The sequence below is a fragment of the Larimichthys crocea genome, chromosome IV (genome assembly GCF_000972845.2).
Source record: "Larimichthys crocea isolate SSNF chromosome IV, L_crocea_2.0, whole genome shotgun sequence".
Taxonomy (NCBI): domain Eukaryota; kingdom Metazoa; phylum Chordata; class Actinopteri; family Sciaenidae; genus Larimichthys; species Larimichthys crocea.
Genome location: NC_040014.1, coordinates 4,238,183 through 4,258,075, shown reverse-complemented (window position 1 = coordinate 4,258,075; position 19,893 = coordinate 4,238,183). Strand labels below are relative to the sequence as shown.

At 38.6% G+C, this 19,893-nt stretch overlaps 1 protein-coding gene across 3 annotated transcripts in view; it reads left to right on the top strand.

Moving 5' to 3' along the window:
* Positions 1–19,893, top strand: part of si:ch211-196i2.1 (collagen alpha-1(I) chain) — a 97,782-nt gene that overhangs the window by 74,481 nt on the left and 3,408 nt on the right. For all 3 annotated transcript variants that reach the window (XM_027278549.1, XM_027278548.1, XM_027278547.1), the window contains exons 31-66: positions 259–303; positions 2,182–2,235; positions 2,531–2,584; positions 2,706–2,759; positions 3,326–3,379; positions 3,651–3,704; positions 5,491–5,535; positions 5,866–5,910; positions 6,675–6,782; positions 6,972–7,025; positions 7,129–7,182; positions 7,633–7,686; positions 7,895–8,002; positions 8,982–9,035; positions 9,178–9,285; positions 9,640–9,693; positions 9,858–9,911; positions 10,578–10,631; positions 11,288–11,341; positions 11,531–11,638; positions 11,786–11,839; positions 11,932–11,985; positions 12,169–12,222; positions 12,387–12,440; positions 12,796–12,849; positions 12,941–12,994; positions 13,580–13,633; positions 13,878–13,931; positions 16,314–16,367; positions 16,497–16,550; positions 17,204–17,221; positions 17,514–17,567; positions 18,063–18,125; positions 18,274–18,439; positions 18,810–18,919; positions 19,728–19,808. In XM_027278549.1, coding sequence (XP_027134350.1) covers positions 259–303; positions 2,182–2,235; positions 2,531–2,584; positions 2,706–2,759; positions 3,326–3,379; positions 3,651–3,704; positions 5,491–5,535; positions 5,866–5,910; positions 6,675–6,782; positions 6,972–7,025; positions 7,129–7,182; positions 7,633–7,686; positions 7,895–8,002; positions 8,982–9,035; positions 9,178–9,285; positions 9,640–9,693; positions 9,858–9,911; positions 10,578–10,631; positions 11,288–11,341; positions 11,531–11,638; positions 11,786–11,839; positions 11,932–11,985; positions 12,169–12,222; positions 12,387–12,440; positions 12,796–12,849; positions 12,941–12,994; positions 13,580–13,633; positions 13,878–13,931; positions 16,314–16,367; positions 16,497–16,550; positions 17,204–17,221; positions 17,514–17,567; positions 18,063–18,125; positions 18,274–18,439; positions 18,810–18,919; positions 19,728–19,808 — 2,301 coding nt within the window. The remainder of the gene's footprint in view (positions 1–258; positions 304–2,181; positions 2,236–2,530; positions 2,585–2,705; positions 2,760–3,325; positions 3,380–3,650; positions 3,705–5,490; positions 5,536–5,865; positions 5,911–6,674; positions 6,783–6,971; positions 7,026–7,128; positions 7,183–7,632; positions 7,687–7,894; positions 8,003–8,981; positions 9,036–9,177; positions 9,286–9,639; positions 9,694–9,857; positions 9,912–10,577; positions 10,632–11,287; positions 11,342–11,530; positions 11,639–11,785; positions 11,840–11,931; positions 11,986–12,168; positions 12,223–12,386; positions 12,441–12,795; positions 12,850–12,940; positions 12,995–13,579; positions 13,634–13,877; positions 13,932–16,313; positions 16,368–16,496; positions 16,551–17,203; positions 17,222–17,513; positions 17,568–18,062; positions 18,126–18,273; positions 18,440–18,809; positions 18,920–19,727; positions 19,809–19,893) is intronic.

Here is a 19,893-nt window from a genome sequence, read left to right as displayed (position 1 = left end):
CGCATGGTCATGGACCGCGATGGAATTGTCAGGAAAAAAATTGGCCCGCGTCCAAACTTAGTTGCCGAACCCTGATCTAACTCAACGCAAGTAAGGAAATTGGCATATTCCCCAAAATGTTGAACTACAACTTTAAGACGAATATCTTAATCATAATAAAACTTGTTAATGCGATGATAGTTACTGTTTGCACTCTGAATAACCTCTGCTCTTGGGGAAAATTGCATTGTTGGTATTCTGTGTCTCTCTGTGTTTCAGGGTCCTTCAGGTGCAGCTGGCTGCGCTGGTAGTAAAGGACCAACGGTAAGACTGTTAGCCTCAGAATAACCTCAGTGTTTAGCTCATGACATCATGCCTCCGTCTAGGCCACGCACCACAGGGTTGAGCAGAATAAAAACATATTATTACAGTTTTACGAGACAACCCAAGATGAAGTGTCACAGATTTTACTGATTCATGGGCAGAACACAATGAACACTGCCAACGAAAAAAAAGTTTTACCAGGACAGGACAGAACCTGCTACCAAACAGTAAAAGATATCATGTGTGCTCACTGGAGGCGCAGGGGAGTTCATGTATACATATAGTATGTACATATTGTATGTCGTATATAAGGCTGATACTTAATATCTCTTTCAATATAATCTTAAAAAAGCAACAACAAAAAAAGTTTGAGGCACACATATGATCATTTTTTTTCTAAAATAACAATCTGCACACAGAGGTGGTACAGGGGTAACCATTTATATATTTAATTTCAATACATTAACCTTTTTCTTGTAGGTCACCATTTTAATTCTACTTAATTGTCTACCTTATTTTAGTGTTCAATAATAATTATCTGTTCACGTTGCTTTAGAGATGTAGGTGTGCTTCACACACACTCACACCTACATCTCTATGTCTCTCTGCACACCACAGCTTGACCCACACCGCCTCTTTCTGTCTCCCTGCATGTTTCTGCCCTATTGACTCTTATAAAGGGACCCATAAAACACAACTTGTGTTTTGGATCTTTTCACCCGCAATTTTGTTTTTAAACAGCAGGTGAGCTGAGGGAAGCAGGATTGTTAATAATAATGGAGAAATGATCGAAAAACAACATGGTAGCAAATGAAATCACCACCAACAAGGTGTGTTTTCTGTTGCTTTACCTAGTCTATGCTTATAAAACATCCACTGTGTCTGTGTCTCCTAACCTAATACCAGAGAACATATCTCTCTGCAGACCAGTGTGATTGTCAGTAGACCATATGGTAGGGTTAGAGCAGCCTCTGTTTCATTTTCCTTTGGTTGAAAATCTGATTGAAGATCAGTTTTTGATAGCATCTGTACTTTTGATACTATCAAATATATACTATATTGTTTTAAACATGTGGTCTCAATACTTTGACAACCTTAGGAGTACAGAAACTTTAGCATTCATATGTGTATATCTGTTGAACATGTCATTCTGAACCATTGGCATTACTCTGCTGCTATAACGACCTCCACTCTAGTGGTTTCAGGCTTTCCACCAGATTTAGGAACCTGGCTGCAGGGATGTGTTGCCATTAGAGCATTAGTGAGGTCCAACACTGATGTAGGTTAATAAGGCCTGGCTCATAGTCAGTGTTCCAGTTCATCCCAAAGGTGTTGGATGAGGTTGAGGTCAGGGCTCTGTGCAGGCCAGTTCACCAAACTGAAAACTGTTTTTTTATGGACCCGGCTTTGCGCAGGAGGACATTGTCATGTTTAAACAGGGAATGATCTTTTCCAAACACAAAGCTGGAAGCACACTATTGTCTAAAATACCTTAAGATTACTCTATTGTTAGTGGGAATTATGAGGCCACTGCCCAAATGTCAGTATAGATGACATACTGGTGATTAAGAGTTTAATGTAAGATTCTTTAAGCTACATTTGTCCTTGTTACATGTATCTCAAGCGGTTAATAATGTGCTGGCTGTTGATTTAGTAATATAAAACTCATAGTTCCCATTACTTGAAATGACCTAAATACAATTAAATGGTAGATTAAAGCAACTCACTCAAACCAATAATTTCAGAGCTTTGCACACATCTGCTATTGCTAGAAATTAATGATGGTATGTTCCACATTTGCACTTAATCCCGCTCCATCCCATTTCACTTCTTGTGCCATTTTTCTTGATTCTTTTCTTACTTGTGGTGCTTTTCCAGGGTTTTCAAGGAATTGCTGGAGACAGAGGAGCAGATGGCCCACCAGGTTCTCCGGTATGCTTTTGTTATCATCCTGTGATTGTAATTGAAGGATGTAGCTCTAGAAAGAGCTTCTAATTTTTAAGCCAACAGGGTTTTGTTCCAGTCCTGTCCAGTCAGTTAGCAAACAAGCATTTTCCCAAAAATTAGAGATGACATGAGAGATTTCTTGAAATGTACTCAGTGTTGCTTTGAAGTTTATGGTGTTCAGCCTAATGTAATGTCCCTGCAGCCCCGAACATAAACAGATAACAGATGGTATTGATTGGTACTTTGGACCTTTTGGTGACAGTGTGTCTTTATCTGACAGGGGCCACCGGGAAAACCAGGACCCCCAGGGTCACCAGGACCCCCAGGAGACAGGGTGAGTCTACAAGCACAGAACAGTCATGACCTCTATTATATCAACACACACAGATATCTGGTGTATGTGTGTAGTTTTTCAATATGTTCTATGTAGATATTGGTTTTGTGTGTTTTCTCAGGGTTTCACAGGAAAGCAAGGCATGGAGGGACCTCAGGGCCCAGTAGGCATGTATGTAAGTGATTCTTCAGCAGGGCAGATACAAGGAATGCACCTGTACTATGTTTTCACAGCATCAACATAATGTATGCAGAATATACTGCATCAATACACACACTTTAAGATTCCTAATCTGTGCGGTTCATCAGTTTATACATAATAGTGATAGTTATTATGTTGAGCAATTCATAAGTTTGTTTGGTTAGAAATCAATAAATTGCTGTCATGATATCATGATATGATATTATATTGAAACATTAATATGTGGTTTGCTATTTTGAATTAAAACGTTGGGTTCATTGGATAAAATTCTGTTATTGTATAGAATTGAGCGTTCAACAAAGCAATATCTGGCCTGAGTGCACGGCAGATTTTGGTATAGTTTTTTCAGCAATTTTTACAAATAACACATTTTTCTGAAAAGGAGTAGATAGCTTGTTATTTAACCCCACCTGTAGTTTGTAAGGTGTGTCACAGATGTGGATCCCTACAATTTTCTGACAAATGTTGTGTGATGTTGGATGTGCCTTTGTGACATTAAATGATGATTAATGCAATGCCATCTGTTCTTTCTACCATCAGGGTATCCAGGGGAACGTGGGCATGCGTGGGCCTCCAGGGTTCACAGGAGAAGGGGTAAGGTCATGTTTCTCTCTCCTATCACGAATAGTAAAGGCTTGTAAAGGTGAGCTTCAGACATGTTGCTTTATGTGAGAAGAGTCAAGAAACTGTCAAGTTCAGAGAGTGAGAAGCATCTGTAGAAGGCAACATAATGTGTTACTCAGAAAAAGGAAATTGCTTTTAACACATTTCACTACCATTTAGATCTACTGTTAAAATGTCTTTGTAAGAATGCCATGTGAACTACAAGAAACAATAATAAACTTTATTGTTTCTTCTGGACCAGGGTGAGCCAGGTTCACGAGGTTTACCTGGACCTGTTGGGAAGCCAGGACCTGCAGTAAGTGTCTGTAGTTTATTTATGTTTTTCTTTTTTTATTTCCAATCTTTAAACCCTTGTGAGCTGTTCGGTCCTATATAAGGGTAGGACAGAGTATTGTTCAAAGGATTTGATTAAGACAGCAGCTATGTGGGGGTCACACCAAGGAGGATTTGGAAAATAAAAGTAAACGAGTGAAGTGTGCAGCTGGTGTACAGGGACTGGCTGTTTATGGAGGCGAACAGCTCGCAGTGATTGATTTTGTTGGGGCCACCGGTGGCAAATCTAATGTCAGAGTGAGATGCCAAGTCTACCTGATAGAGGACAAATGGATTACTCCAATCACTGCACCCCAGCCTGTCCCCTGCAAGTGTCAGGTGACATCCTCAATGACAAAGCAGTTCCTCCACATGTTATAGCGCTGTTCAGTTGGCAGTTTTTGGCAGGTTGTGAAGAAAAACTAGTGCTGCTGGTGTTTATAAAATAAAGTTTCGACATCTTTACATGTTCTCACTAAGTTTTGATCAAGGTTAATATTGGACTAATTGTGAGAGAAAAATGGCATTTCTTTTAGATATCTTATTTACATATGAAAATTGGTTCAACGGTATTTCAGTACAACTTTACAACTCACAGAAACTGTTACACATTGAATCACTGTATCATTAAAATGCTTTTATATAGTTTAATGTTTTGTTACTAAAAGAAACAAAAAAAAACATGAGGGAACATCCTGAAAACACAGACAAAAACAAACTTCAGTAAGATGTTCCTTCTTAAAGTTTCTGCACCATTTTAAATCAATCCTTCTCTTTTGGTTGGTTAGATTTGGGAATAAGAAAGTCCCTTTAGCATGGATATAGTCACTTTCAGTAATAGAAGTGAGACTTTTCTGTGAAGTTCACTCGTTGTCCACAGTCCTCCCTGCAGTGTTTATTGGACACACTCTTTGCTCACGCGCATGGTTGCCCACTGCAGTGGTGAAATCCATCAATCTGTCATAGAGTAAAGTAATACACTGCTGAGAAGGTGGATTCATCAGCTGCTGGCTTGGACACTAAACACAGTGGTAAACTGAAGGCCTTTGTGACCACATCACAGAATGCATTGAAAACCACACTCATCATTGTAGATAACAATCATGTTGGCAAAGGTGTAACCTTTATTGTTTTATAAAATATCCTGTCCATACTTTTCTCACAGCCAAAATAAAATGTAATGAGAGCTGTGGGTAGCAGACAGAGTCTGTGGGAAACATTTTAAACATGTGATTTTCTGTTAAAGGTGTTACAATACAGTCCTCATAGTCCTTAATGATGATTCAATGGTTTAGTTAGTGTTCAGAGTTCACAGTTTATTAAAAAGAAAACTTCACTTTGTTGGAGGTCCAGGTAAGATGTAGGAGGAAGGTAACAGCAGATGAGCTCATTAAAGATGTTCCAAAAATATTTTCAGTGGAATAGCCAGATGACTTCATCAAAGATATTCATTAATTGAAACTCACAAACGGTTTAATCCTCTCACCAAGCAGCCACAGTAATACTATCTACAGATGCAGAAAAAGCTTTTACATTGTTTGATATTCATGTTCAGCAATTGCTTTGGAAAACAGACTGGATTAGGAGACTTAATGCTTCACTAAAGGAATAGCCTGCCTTCTAAAAGTTTCACGATTCAAGATAAGGATGCTTACACAAAATTGGATACTTGGATCTTCTCTGTCTTATTTCCTCACACAGTGTTCAGACAGATGTGTGAGCTGTGGGTGTGGTTAGCATGTTATGACTTGTTTGTTTTCTTTTTTTAGGGTCTAGCGGGTCCTCCTGGAGAGAAGGGACTCAGAGGACCTCAGGTGAGAAGAACCGTTAATTTGGTGGTTCTTAATCATGTAATTTAATTGTAAAACCAGCACTGGTCTTATTTTCTTTTTTAATAATGCACAGAGAAAAGTCAAATCTATGGATGTAAAGCATTTTGTAGAGCTTGAACAGTGGTGCTTGCATTACACTAAAATCAAGGATGAAGATAAAAGTTTGAGGTCATGGAAGCTGCTCACATGTGCTGTTTTTATGGACTGTTACTGCTACTAAAACACACTTAAAAGTTGTACTTCAGATTCACCCTTCAAATTAGTTTTGTAATCAACCAGTGACTAAACTGTAACCTTTGTGATTTCTCACAGGGTCGGCCTGGAGATGAAGGACCCAAAGGGATACCAGGCCTACCAGTAAGTTAAAGTTCACAGTGAACTCGAGCAGTTTGCATCCCGAGACTGAATTTCACATTGTGTGTTACAGGGCTGTGAGTTTGCATTTAAGTGGCATTTTAATTGGACACAGAGTTATTTTTGTTTGTTTGCTTTTTGCTTCGGTTTGGTATAATGAGCAAAGTTCAGGTTTGGTGTGAGACATCACAAGGATACTGCTGCCTGCCTGCCCACAGGAAGGAGTGAAAAGCTGCTGTTGTTTTCTGAACAAAAAAAACAGTGAAACAAAAAATTGAAAGAAAAATTGAATGAAAAAAGATGAATTATTAATTGTTTATTACTAATGTGTTCTGCTCATGTATTTCCACAGTTGATGAACCAGTCATAAAATACAAAATTAGAAAAATGTCAGTTGTCATTCTTTGACTCTACATGTTGATGTGGACCACTGTTTGACAAAAAACACATTTACCAGCTTGTGCCTCCGGCTGTGCATATATCCATTTGTTTGTATCCATCTGTCAATTGCCTCTTCAAATTAAAATTGACTTCAATAAAAAATAATTACCATTGATTAAATGTTGTTGAAAAACCTGTATGTAGCAAAGACATACTGAAGCAACAAGAGATATAGAATGTGCAGCATAAAATATTACAGATGAAATCACTGTCTAGGAAACTTATTGGAACGTTAAAATATTATTATTAGTATTTTTATATTTGACAGAAAATAGAGAGAGATAAATGATATATTGAGATTGAATAGAGATTGATCTCTATTCTAGGGCCCTCCAGGTCTCACAGGTTCTGGTGGCACACCTGGAAAACCCGGACCCAGGGGAAGCCAAGGGCCCCCCGGACCTCAGGGGCCACCGGGGCCAGCAGGAATCCCAGTGAGTGGGTACCTACCATCAACTGCTGCTTTTACTTACATTTCCGAGGCTTCTTATAGTCTGTAAAGATTCAAATCCATAAATCTTTTAATTTAGATACAAGTGAACACCTGGTTGACCCATCGTTACATCATAAAAAAACAAGTGCATAAAAAGTTATTTGACCACATGTTTGTTGGATATCCTCAGGGCCTACAGGGTGCTGATGGGTTATTAGGAGCAGCAGGGGAAAGCGGGCACAAGGTAAACTTCTGAATTCTGTAATATGAGTATTTATTCTGATTTATTCTGTTTTGTCTGCGTAACCTTCTTCATTGAGTTACTGGACTGATACTGTAACCTCCAGGGTTTACCCGGCTTGCCTGGTGATGCTGGCCCCACAGGACAAGATGGACAGCAGGTAGGTTTAAGTTTGTAGTGGAGCAAGAAAAGAAAGATTTTCATACAGTATTTCCAATGAAAATAAAGTCACAAGTGCCTCATAAGACAGCAGTGAAAACAGAAGAGTATGAATAACAAACAGCACAAAACTAGCAGACAGCAACAAAAAGATGATCTCTAAAACTAAAAACTATAAATAAAAAAAAAAAGTCATGAACTTGTGCTTAAACATCACATCTCAGTTTCACAGGCAAGTATTGTGCAGAAGCTGAGTCTGATGCTAAAATAGAAACGGAAACCGAGAAAAGAGAGTAAACAAGCTGAGGAAAATTCTGTGTGAGCTCTACACAGTAACAAGGGGATTCAACAAGTTTTGAACATGATGGTTGTTGGCTCAAACATCACTGGCATCACTGTGGCAGGTTCTTTTACTGTCAACTGATGATTGTTTTGAATTTAAAAACATCAGGGTCCCCATGGCCAAACTGGAACTGAAGGCCCACATGGACTGAAAGGAGACCAGGTCAGTGCCCCTCTCCGTCTTTACACCACGTCATAACACTTAAATCTGTTTTGTACAACATGAGGCCAAGTTGATTTTGTTTAATGTCGTGCAACGGTCTGTTGTGAGGCAATAAAACTCTTTGACAACCAATTGTGTACTAGCATTGAGAAACCTGAGGTCAAACTGTATCTGATTTCCTGTCTTCTATTGTTGCCATGTTTGACAGGGAGACATAGGGTCTTGTGGGAAAACTGGTCCTCCAGGCCCACTAGGAGAGAGAGGACTTGAGGGGGCAAAAGGCTTACAGGGACCACCTGGACCAGTGGGTGAAGAGGTAGGTGCCTAATAGATGATCTTCACTTTAAATGATTGCAGACATTCTCACATGTGTCCAACTGCTGCTTACAAATGACAGAGCAGCTCCGCAGGAGGTAATTTTCTAATTCAGTGAAGAACTTAAGGACTTCATCACATCACCATTTCCTCCACCCTGTACTTTATAGCATCACACAAACAGTGTTATGGTAAACAGATGTACTTGTTATATTGGTTTTATTTCTTGTTAGTAGATAATTGTCAACATGAACAACGTGTGCTCTATGAAATGCAAATAAAAATAGCGTGAAAAGTACTAAACCACCGTCACTGTTACATAAGCCGTGAAATTAAAATTTGCTGATGATGCGATGATGGCAATGCTTAACTCAAATCCCTGTGAGGGTTTTCAAATGTTGATTATAGAACAACAGCGGGAGCAGAAAGCTGGCATGGCCTGTAATTTCTGTGACACCTTCAACATGTTGAAGGTATCACAGAGATTATTATTATTTTCAGCTTGATGAAACGTGTTCCACAACCTGAAAATGTACCTTTAAGCATTGGGTGTCAGGGAGTCATTTATGGAGTCTTGCATAGGGTTAATAGAGTGTGTAATTGCTTTTTAAAGTATTTATTGGTATTTTTAAACACAGTTTTTTTGTTTGTCAGTGAATGTAATGGATGTCTTGAAGAACAGTCAGATGTAGTTTTGCAGTTTTTCATCCAATGTAGTCTTCAGGGTTGAACCTTGGATTTAAAAAACAGGCAAAATAAAAGCAAATGGAAGCAAACTACCACCAAGATACAGAAACCATATAGATGAAATGTGGCTTTATTTTTCACAGTATCATCTTATGGTATCAATCTTCTCACTGAACACCGGAAAGTGAATAGGCGTATTTCCAAAACTCTTAAGCCATTGTTTTGTTTTTTTGTCGCTGACATTCAGTAGACAGTTAATCAACTCCAGACTCATGTTCATCCCCCCTCTGCAGGGTGATGTCGGGCATCCTGGTGAAACTGGGGATCCTGGACCCATAGGGGAGAAGGTACATATACTAATATATAATATACTGTACTGTCTTACTTTAGTTTGTTGAAATTGGTGAACAGACAAGATCTGTGATTAGGAGAATAATTGTGTTGCTTTGACTGATGTGGTGCTCACAGTTTTCTGTTTGTTCTGGGCAGGGTGTGGTGGGACCTTTAGGGATGTCTGGTCGGGAAGGCCCTTGGGGAGCACTCGGGGAAAATGGCAAAAGGGGCCCAAATGGGGAGAAGGGCCACATTGGATTAATGGTGAGCGGAGTTTTACTCTTAGGTTTGGTTGACAAGTGTGTGTTTTGTATGTTTGTTACATTTTAATGCAACAACACACACCCAACATCTAAAATGTTTGGATGTGAGGACCACATTATTGCACTGGGTAAAATGTTCCTTCATCACCTTGAATATGCACCATGTCATAGTTTATTTTGACTCAATCCCACATAAACCATTCTGCTAAAATAAATGCTAATTAAAGCACCAAAATTGTGTTAATCCGCCACTGAAAATAGTCTCAAACAAATTGACTACAGTGCCAATCTATTTTTTCAAAAATAAAATGATGCGATATACTGTTCCTGATGTCATGTTCATCCTCATAAACAGGGTGAACCAGGGCTGATGGGTGAAGTGGGACCTGCAGGTCTGCCAGGATTACAGGTGACTTTATTATTAGGATGTATTGACGCCATCGATGCTGTCAATGGTGATTTTGGTAGCCTTTAAATTAACCTTTATTTGAACTGTTCACAGATGGGATTGACATTTATTGATCCACCTGACAGATGTGTTTTGTTTCTGTGGTGGGTTTGTGCTCATTTTAGGGAACGGCAGGCCCTCGAGGACCCCTGGGACTAGATGGACCTCAGGGCCAGAAGGTAATATTATTGTCCTCAAGTAACAAACTGCTGTCTCACTTCACAATGTTGTTAAAAATTGTTTCACTCACATACATCAAAACAAATTGAAGCAATTGTACTTATACAGTAGCTGAAATTTTAGAATGACTTTAATTAATATTGAAATGGTATTTTTGGTAGCCTGATTGAGTCAGGCACCATCACAAATTACAGTTAACACATCTTTATATCGCTTTTTTTAATCTATATATCTTATGTTTTCTTATGTCTGGTGTAATCACTCAACCCAAACAGTTAAAAGTTAGATTGCACTCGCTACATGTGAACCTATTCTGCATTAGTGCGTATTTAGCTCTTGTATAAAAGGAAGCATCTTAATCTCAGGATTTTCATTCATAAGAAAAAACAAAAATGGAAAATCAAGGTCATGAGTGAGGACTTTTGGTAACTGCTGTAGATGTTCGCTGTAAACAGTACAGCTACTGACAGAGAGGAAGAATCAGTACTGGCTTTCAGTAATCACCTTATTGATGGGACCCCTGCCTTGCCAGCCAGACTCTTACTAATACATCCTCTTTTTTTATATACTGTTCATCACCTGCTGTGCTCTGCTTGAGTCCTGTCAGTCAAATTAGAATAAATGTCACAGGAATGGCATTAAAATACTTCCTTTCATCTCTCCAGGGGGAGGCTGGGCCTGTAGGAACTACTGGACCTTCAGCGCCTGGAGGCCCTCAGGTAAATACTGATTCTGTTTAACATTTTGTCTAACAGTTACACTGCCTTGAAGAAGTGTGTCATTGCATATCACATGTTTGAAAACTCTAAAAAGTTTTTATTGCATATGTATTCACCCCTTTTGCTGTGAAACCCCAAACTAAGATCACATGCATCCTACTGTCTTCAGAAGACACATCATTAGTTAAACAGAGTCCACCTGTTTGCGATTTAATTTCCTGTTCCATGACATCCTCAGAGCTTGTTAGAGAACAATGCTACACATCATGGAAACCGAGGAGCAACCGAACAGGTCTGGCATTAAGTTGTGGTAGTACAAAGGATGGTTAAGATTTAAATAGCTTTAAATGCCATGACAGGGCACCATTAAATTCATCATTAGAAAATGGAAAAGAAAATGCCACAACAGAAAATCTACATCACATGTCTTCTGTTGGATACTCGTGAATGTTAATTATTGTATCACACCTAAAGAAGTATTTTGTTCCCCTCAAAGAACAATGCATGTTGTGTTAATCGAATGGTGAAAAGCCCAATAAAATCAATTTAAATTCCAGGTTGTAATCTGTGGAAAAGCCCAAGGGGGGTGAATACTTAGACAAGGCACTAAATATAACAAAAGACAACCATTTGCTCTCTGTTTGTCTTGTACATAGGGAATAGCTGGTGCACGAGGTGTGAGAGGAGAAACAGGGGGACTGGGTCCACCTGTAAGTATCCTTGTGTATCAGAAAAGTTGTTCACTGTATTTGTTTTGTTTGCCTGTGTAGATTGCCCTTGATTGGCAGTATTATATATATACATGATTTCCTCTTTGTTCTATCACAGCAGTGATGCTGTGGGCACTACTCTTTTAAGTGATTTAGAGAGAAGTCATTGTTGTGATGTCTTCATGACAGGGTCCAGTAGGAAAAGTTGGACCTCAGGGAGACCAGGGAGCTAAAGGGGAACCAGGGCCACCAGGAATGAAGGGAGAGCAAGGAGCTCCAGGTCCACCAGGGGAACAGGTAAGTGGCATTGTTATATGTATCTGCTGTATTTTATTTATAAATCTGCTGTATATGACCTAAGTGCATATCTGCATGATGCTACAGCTTATTAATAAATACATGTTAATGTAAATATCCTCTGAATAATGTGAATTACCATTGCAGGGTGAAGATGGTCTGCCAGGAATCCGAGGTCCTCCAGCTCTGCCAGGGTTTGAGGTTTGTCTGTTCATTACCATGGCTGAAGATTGCCTTTTTTACCCTCAACACCTCTAACTGTCTTATTTGTGTCACTTCCTTTGCTTTTTCAGGGGCCTCCTGGAGAGAATGGACCCCAGGGACCCCCAGGTCCCCAAGGGGCTCCTGTAAGTGTGTGGATGTGTACAACACAGAAACACTGTGGATGATGAAATCATATTTTGCCTTTAGCAGCTGGTCTTTATTTATAGTATTTGTTTGATAGGAATTGATTATTAAGAAAAAAAGAAATTGTATATATGTGTGAGTGTGTTTCGTCTGTCTAATGAAAAACTATTGCTGCTCTGCAGGGAGTTCAAGGAAAACCAGGACCTGAGGGGAAAGAGGGCATGAAAGGCGAGAAGGTGAGATCCTCATGTTCCAGTACAATTTGTTGTATTTATCTATATCCTAATGTATAATCTAACATCTCCTTTTATACATTCACACTTTCCCAAACATCTAAAGTTGGGCATATTTAAATTCAAGCTAATTATGCCACTGATCAGTTTGTGTTTTACTCCTACAGGGAAACAATGGCATGAATGGATCACCAGGGAAGACAGGTCACATTGGAAGGAGGGTAAGATTTTTCTGTTTCAGTAATTTGAAAGTTTTGCAAGTGAAATCCAATTCTAAATAATGTAGGATGTAAGATGTAGCCAAAATTCTACAGTGATAAATCCAAAAAGTTAATATTCTGTTTATAATCCTAATGCTAGTCCATTTTTTACAACTGATTAATAAAATAGACTTTGTTTAGTGAAGAAGTCATCGCTTTCATTATGGTGTATGCGCATGGGATGAAAGTGGAAATGGACACAGCCATTGACAGCCACCACATGTACAGAATTATACATAACACATTAGGTTATTTCTTGTGTGTCCTCTTTTGCTTTCTGTTGCCTCATTGAAAAACATGGCGAACTTGTCCACAGGGGAAACGGGGGAAGGCTGGAGTCAGAGGAACCAGAGGTGACAGAGGACCAAAGGTGGGATATATGGGATATAAGCCACTGGCTTGTGTACATCTGGTTTAATTATGCTGTAAGAGCCAACAGTACATTGTTTTTTGATGTTCAGGGCCAAAAAGGAGACACAGGACAGGTTGGCCTTCCTGGATGGCCTGGGCTCATCGTAAGTCAAATTATTTCTTCACTTAACATCCATTCATCAGTTTGTTTGTTTTTATGTTATAAAAAAGCTCTACAATTGCCTGTATTTGCCTTGCCTCTGCCTGTCTGCTTCAAAGATTTGTAAAAAAACGCTTGTTAATAATGATACGTTTGGTCATTAAGTGAACTGCAGTCAGCAAATAAATTACAATATTTAGACTAATGTAGCTTTTATCTGTAAAGTTTCTATGTTGTGTCTAACCCCAGCTTAGCTCCAGTTAAGTGGGCTATTTTCCCTTTCTACAGAATTTTCTTTAATGTTTTATTATTATTATTGTTGTTGTTATTGTAATTATTGTTATTGTTATTGTAATTATTATTATTTATTATTATTATTATTATTATTATTATTATTATTATTATTATTGTTATAATTATATCTATTCATGTGTATTTCTGTTATATAAATAAGGGCGTAATAAAGTAGGAAAGTAAGCTTAGTTAACCAACAAAAAATAAAATATAAAGCATTACATTAAATGACATGACATGATAAGTCAATGAACTGACAGTATCTGATATATTCCGTTTTATGTTTGTCACCAAGGGAATCCAGGGCTTGCGCGGAGAGCTGGGAGATCAAGGTGAAAAGGGGAAAGAGGTAAACACAAATTAATAAACATGACAGAGATTCAGTGAAAGCCCAACCCAAACTGGATCTCATTGGATTCAATGAAAAGTGTCTTTGTACTGCTTTCATTTCTAGGCCTCAGAACATTCCTCTTTAGCATATAGACATGATGATGTGAATTATCATCACCTTTCACGGAATAGGATTTATATGTTTTTAAATTACAGGTACAGATAATACAGGTACAGTCATAGTGAAATGTTTGTATTCTCAGGGTGAGAAAGGAGACATGGGACTGCCTGGACTGCCTGGAGCTGATGCCATGAAGGTAGGAGCTGTCTGTTGTTTAATGTGTTAATAAGGAGATAATCTGGGAAACAAATAATGATCTGCAAATAATAATAATGTTTGGGTGGCAACTGTGTCTGGAGGTGTGATAGTAAATTGAAACTGAAAAGACAATTACTCTGAGGGAGATGGTTCTCTGGTTTAAATGAATAAATTAGGCTTTAGCAGAAGGTAATACATTTGGGTAATGGAATTTTCAAGTGAAAGTTCAGAAACTTTATAAAGTTCTGGAATTGTTAAATGGATACACACATTCATTAACATTCTATTGATTTAATAATGTAATGCAGCAAGTAAATGCTACAATGTTTATTGTATGAAAATAGTGAAGCAATCCAGGAAAGGGCAAAAATAACATGGAATTACACATTACAGAAAGCAATAGACTTTTGTTCACCAGTAGGAAAAGTACAGGTGTAACTGATAACATTAAAAAAAGACTAAATTCCAAATAGATGAGCTTGTTCCGAGCAAGTGGCAGTCCTCGAATGGCCCCTTGAGCCTGGCTACAGAACGAATCAGTCTCCATAAACAACCATGTTGACATGCCCAACCTCAAAGCAACATGTTTATAGCTCGGTACAAAAATAGGCTGTGGTCTTAATAACTAATTTTTCCATTCATGAGGGTGAATTTTTATAACTTGTCAATTTTAATTATATTAAGGCTTAAAGTTATGCATAATTCATGGGTGTTGTCATTTAGTTTCACCAATGTGTCTGCTCGTTTTTGGATTATTGTGAAGCTAGGCGGATGTATATAGTATCTCCTTTGTAAAAGACTTATTAGACACAATTATATTATTCCCATCACTATTTTTTCCTTTGAAGTGTAACTCTGTCCTATGAGGTTACTTCAGAATGTATATAACTACCTCAGACCTTAAGAGCCATCACAAATACAGACACAACGATACAGAGAGCCACCACAAAGTGATAAAGGCGAAGAAAAAACAGGGAAAGGAACTTGATCCAATAAGCACAGGATTATCAATCACCTTCAGTTTCTGTAATAAAGAGATTTTAACTTTCTGTAGGCAGAACAAGTCTGTGTCTGCTGAGTTAAAACCTTCAGCGATTATAAAAAAATCAACAGTCTATCAAGGCTCCAACTTGTCAGGCACTGAGCATGGAAAAAATAACATCTCACATCCATAATGGGCCAGGCAGAGGCACGGAGAGTGTCTAGATATCGCAGCCAGATGAAGCAGACAACTGAGCTCAGGGTAGATAATGAGACGCATTATGATGTGTTAAATAAATTAAGGGGAAAGTTGGACAAGACCCACTTGGTGATCGAGGCCTCCCCCCAGGCTCCATTTGAGACCCCTCAGCTGGAGCTTAAGCAGCCCAGTAGCAGAGAAACTGAACAGGCCACTAACCACATGACTGACAATGAGGCTTCACCAGCTCTGAAATATTCTTGAAGATATCAGACCAAAAGGAAGAAATTTAGGGGCAAAATACAGTTTATACATGGATACAAGTATATTGTTGTGTATTTTCACCTTGGAATAATGAAGTTCATGAAGTAATTTAAATTGTATGAGACTGTTACGTACCAGCTCTTGAGGGAAAAGTAAGTAACATAAACCAGTTGTTTCTGGTTAAACAAACATTTATTTTCAGGAATTCAGATTGATTATAAATCTAACAAAAGCAGGTGAGGTAACTATATAAGCCTTATATAATAACCACAATATAGTAATGACCAAAATCAGGGAGAAACAGCACCCCTAAACCTACTGACTCTAACAAACACCTAAATAGATGCAGTCAGTAGCCCAACCAAAGCTAGCCCAGTCCCCAGGTAGTAAATAATTCTTCTACAAAAACAAGTTAACTCAACATTCACAAGCAAGTCAAGGTTTAATACAGAGGCAAGCTCAGCACAAAACAAAAGCTGCCTGGGCTGAAAGGCGGTTCTAGTTTAAATAACAGTGATCATCAGATTAAAGACTGGCGATTGGTTGGTCAGGGCAGGGGCCACTCCAATCCTCTCCAGTCCTGGTCTACAGATCCCTGAAACGCAGGGACAATGTTGACCATACCTCCTCAGTGGAGACCGATCGGGACAATTTAACTATTTTCTGTAGGATGCCTTCCAGGCTGTGACAGTAGTCCACGAAGTGTACAGTTTAAGGTGGCTTGTGAGGCCTGGGTTGCTTTAAAACAGTCAATCAGGCACTGTTTTTTTTTGCAATTTTTTGTTGTTGTTGTTGTTTGTTTGTTCTTTTGACAAATCTTTCTAATTTATTCAGGTTTTTGTCATTTTGACATAATGTAATAATGTATGTTGATTTTATGGATATTTATTCAGTTCTAACCCTAACCCTAACCCTGGAAATATTTTATTTTTTCAGGGTATCCGTGGTCCTGCTGGGTTGCCAGGCCCACCGGGTCTGAAGGGAGAGCAGGTAATAATAAATTACTTCTTATTTCCTCCCTTGTGTTGTGATTCATTTCGACTACATTTGAATATGTTTTTATGATGTCCAACTTTCTCTCCCTGTCTCTCTTTCGTTTGTCTGTTGTTTTTCTTTTAGGGAAATATTGGTCTACCGGGGCCGAGGGGTACACTAGGGGTGCCAGGACTGCCTGTAGGTTTTCATGTACAGATAGCTGATGTAACATGTTTAATTTTTTTGTACTTTTTTGGTTGCTGGCTGTTATATCCATCTTTAACTATGTTTATAACTGGCATTTTGTTTTTCAGTTTGGCTTGTATATTGTTGCTTTCTTTTATGCAAAGAACTTTGCAATTGTGTTTGAAATTCCCTTTGGATATACTGAGGTTATTCAGGCCATGCATTTTTAACTTTGTGTCTGGAATATTTTATATCTTCAATTCAAGTCACTCAGTTCTGTCACTCAGATACTTTTATCCAGACTGTGTCTGAGAAATGGAGACAGCACAGAAGTGGAGTGTGTGATGGAAATGTTATTGTTTTAGAATAACTCCAGTCATTCCTGTAAAGTGCAGACTTGTTATCTGTCAACCAACTAATCTTCTCTTCAGCTGCCAGTCTGTTGAACCATTCACAGTTCAGCAGCACATAATGATTGTGTTCAACCCACTGTGTCTTAGGGTAGAAAATCCATTGACTTGGGTTATAAAATCTGCGAAGCCATGCCTGATGGGTTCTTAATGCAGCAGATAAAAGCACTCTGAAGCTGTTTGTTGATAAATCCACTTCACACTGGAAAATCATACTAATGCCCTTTTCTTCTTCTGTTCTCTCCCCTGCTGCAGGGTTTGTTTGGATTAAAGGTATGACATGATCAACTCAAGCACTCTTGTCTTGACAGATCAAACTCACTTCAGCTCCTACTCACCTTTATCTGCAGTGTCCTTGAAGATTCTTTACGTCAGAATCACTCATGTTGATGGCACATATAATCATAAAGCCGTCACATGTTCGAGTTGGCGTTAGAATGTAATGGGATTGTGCAGCAGTCTTTACTTCCATACCAATGTGTTTTACACTTAATGGTGTGATATTGCTGTGCAGAACAGTGCCGGATTGAATGTTTTTATTTATCACATTTCTTTTTAACTGCAGGGTTTAAAAGGCTACCAAGGTTTGCCTGGTCTGCCCGGCAGGAGAGGGCTTCCGGTAAGTTTACAACAAAGTTGGACAGCAGAGGATGAAACTAGCTCTAAATTAAATTTTGATTGGTCAAAAAAAAAAAAAAAGCTATCATATTAATATAAAGATATACTAGACACTGTATATCCAAAATGTAGGATGTCTACAGCAACACTGATAATGCGACCCAAGTTGAGTATGAAATCAGCATAGTGTGGATATGTACTTCTCATGTCTGGAAGTTTGCTTTGTTTATAACTTTACTGTCTTTTGGCTAACATTGGCTTAACATTCGGGGGAAATGGGCTTTACATTTTTTTGTTTATTATTGTTTTAATTTTAGTGACCCTATACTGATATTACTAGTTGAACACCACATTGATTTATTTGAAAAAAAATATATATCAATTGTCATTGTATAGTGTGTATATTTACCCAGAAGTCATGTCAAGAGAGAAATTTCTTTTGCTACAATAATTTTTTGCAATAGATGAAGTTTGAAGTTTCGTGTCTGTGTTTTAGGGTCCACCTGGGGCTCCTGGACCCCCAGGAAAGTCACTGAACATGACACTGACTCAGCTTAAGGCAAGTGATTCATGTAGTCATTGTCCAGTTAAGGTATTTTATTGACATAGCTTGCAATTCAGACTAAATTTACTTCCCCTTAGATATGAAAATATCTTAAAAAAATAGACTATGTGTGTAATTTTTTTTATTCTCTTTCCTTACCCAGGACCTGATGTATGTGTCTGATAGGCCCAACTATCCTCTGATCCAGACTCTGTTAGACTCTCTGCAGCAGGAGTTTCGGCTGCTGGTTGATCCTCCTGATGGCAGCAAGGAGCATCCTGCCACCACCTGTCTGGAGCTCTGGTTCTGTCACCCTGAATACAGCAGCGGTTAGTTCCAGAAAACAGTGAAATAACAGTAACATTATTGTAACGTTATCATTGCTGCGACATTATCAAGTATTTATATTTAATGAAACTTCTTTCAGTTCTCCCATTTCAGCTACTTTCAATATTTATTTTTCAGATGCCACTTCATCTTCAACTGTTTCAATATTTCAGTTATTTCAAATATTCAACTAAAAAGCAGCAGTTGGTTTTCTATTCCTAAAATAGCAGTGAATTATACCTACAGCAAAAACTAATTAAAACAGTATAATATTTATTTAGTAGAGTCCATGTTGGAGTGGTTTCTCTGGTGTGTCTGTAACACTTTGATCCCTGCAGATTGAACTGAGCTTTTGCTAACCTTTCTCTGCAGGAATGTATTATATTGACCCCAACCAGGGCAGCACAGCCGACGCTCTGCTGGCCTACTGCATCTTCTCTTCCACATCAAAACAGACCTGCCTTCATCCTCGAGAGTCTCAGGTATGAAGACATACAAAGGCTACAGGAAATTGCAACTCTGGATCAATGGCACGCCCACTAACTTCATATATACAACCAGAATCTCAGTTTGATGAATTGTCAGTGAGCTCACACTTTCGTAGTGATGACTTGACGTTGAACTTGTGACACAGGCAACTTTAAAGAGAAGTGTTTTTTTCCAACCTAAATTTTATTCTGGTTGTTAGGACATCACTCCTACAGTATCAGTCCTAAAATAAATTGATTCGCTGACTTCATTGCATTATCCGCCATACACACACACCCATTCTTCCACCCTACCAGGGTATTTGGTATGACCAAAAGCTCAAGGTGGCTAATGTTGTCTAATGTTATCAGACTGCTGTGAGAAGAAAATCCTTCATAAAAAGAGAGAGATTAAACAAAATGAAAATGTGGGAAGGAGGGCATTAATGTGTGGCTAAATGAGACATGACATTCATCCAGAGGACATCAGGACCATCAGGACACAGATGTTATTATTCTCATTATTCTGTAGTGCAGTCTGTATAGAAACAGACCGCTCTCACCTCTCACCTTCTCCACTCTGATACAGTCAATACTACATAAAGAATTGAGTCAGTCAACCAAAGAATAATATGAATTGGTCTCGGGTAGCGTGAAGTAGATGCATCGCAAACTAAGGTAGCCAATTTACGTCTGGTTCATGCTTGAGCTGCATGCTAATCCAGAGTTCATCAGCATCTGTCTGAACATCCTTGACCTTCACTTGTATGAAAGCAGGACATGCATTTAGATTTAGATTGTGCCTTGTTTTTACTACCTGCAGTTGGCCACAAAGGCCTGGATGGCAGAATTTTCAGAAGAAACAGATTTTCAGTGGCTCAGCAGACTGGAGCAGGGATTCCAGGTAAGTGAATTTCTCTAAAGCAAATAACCAAAACATAGCTTGTGTTTTCATTGGTATATAATCTCAAAGCACAGATCTGTATAAC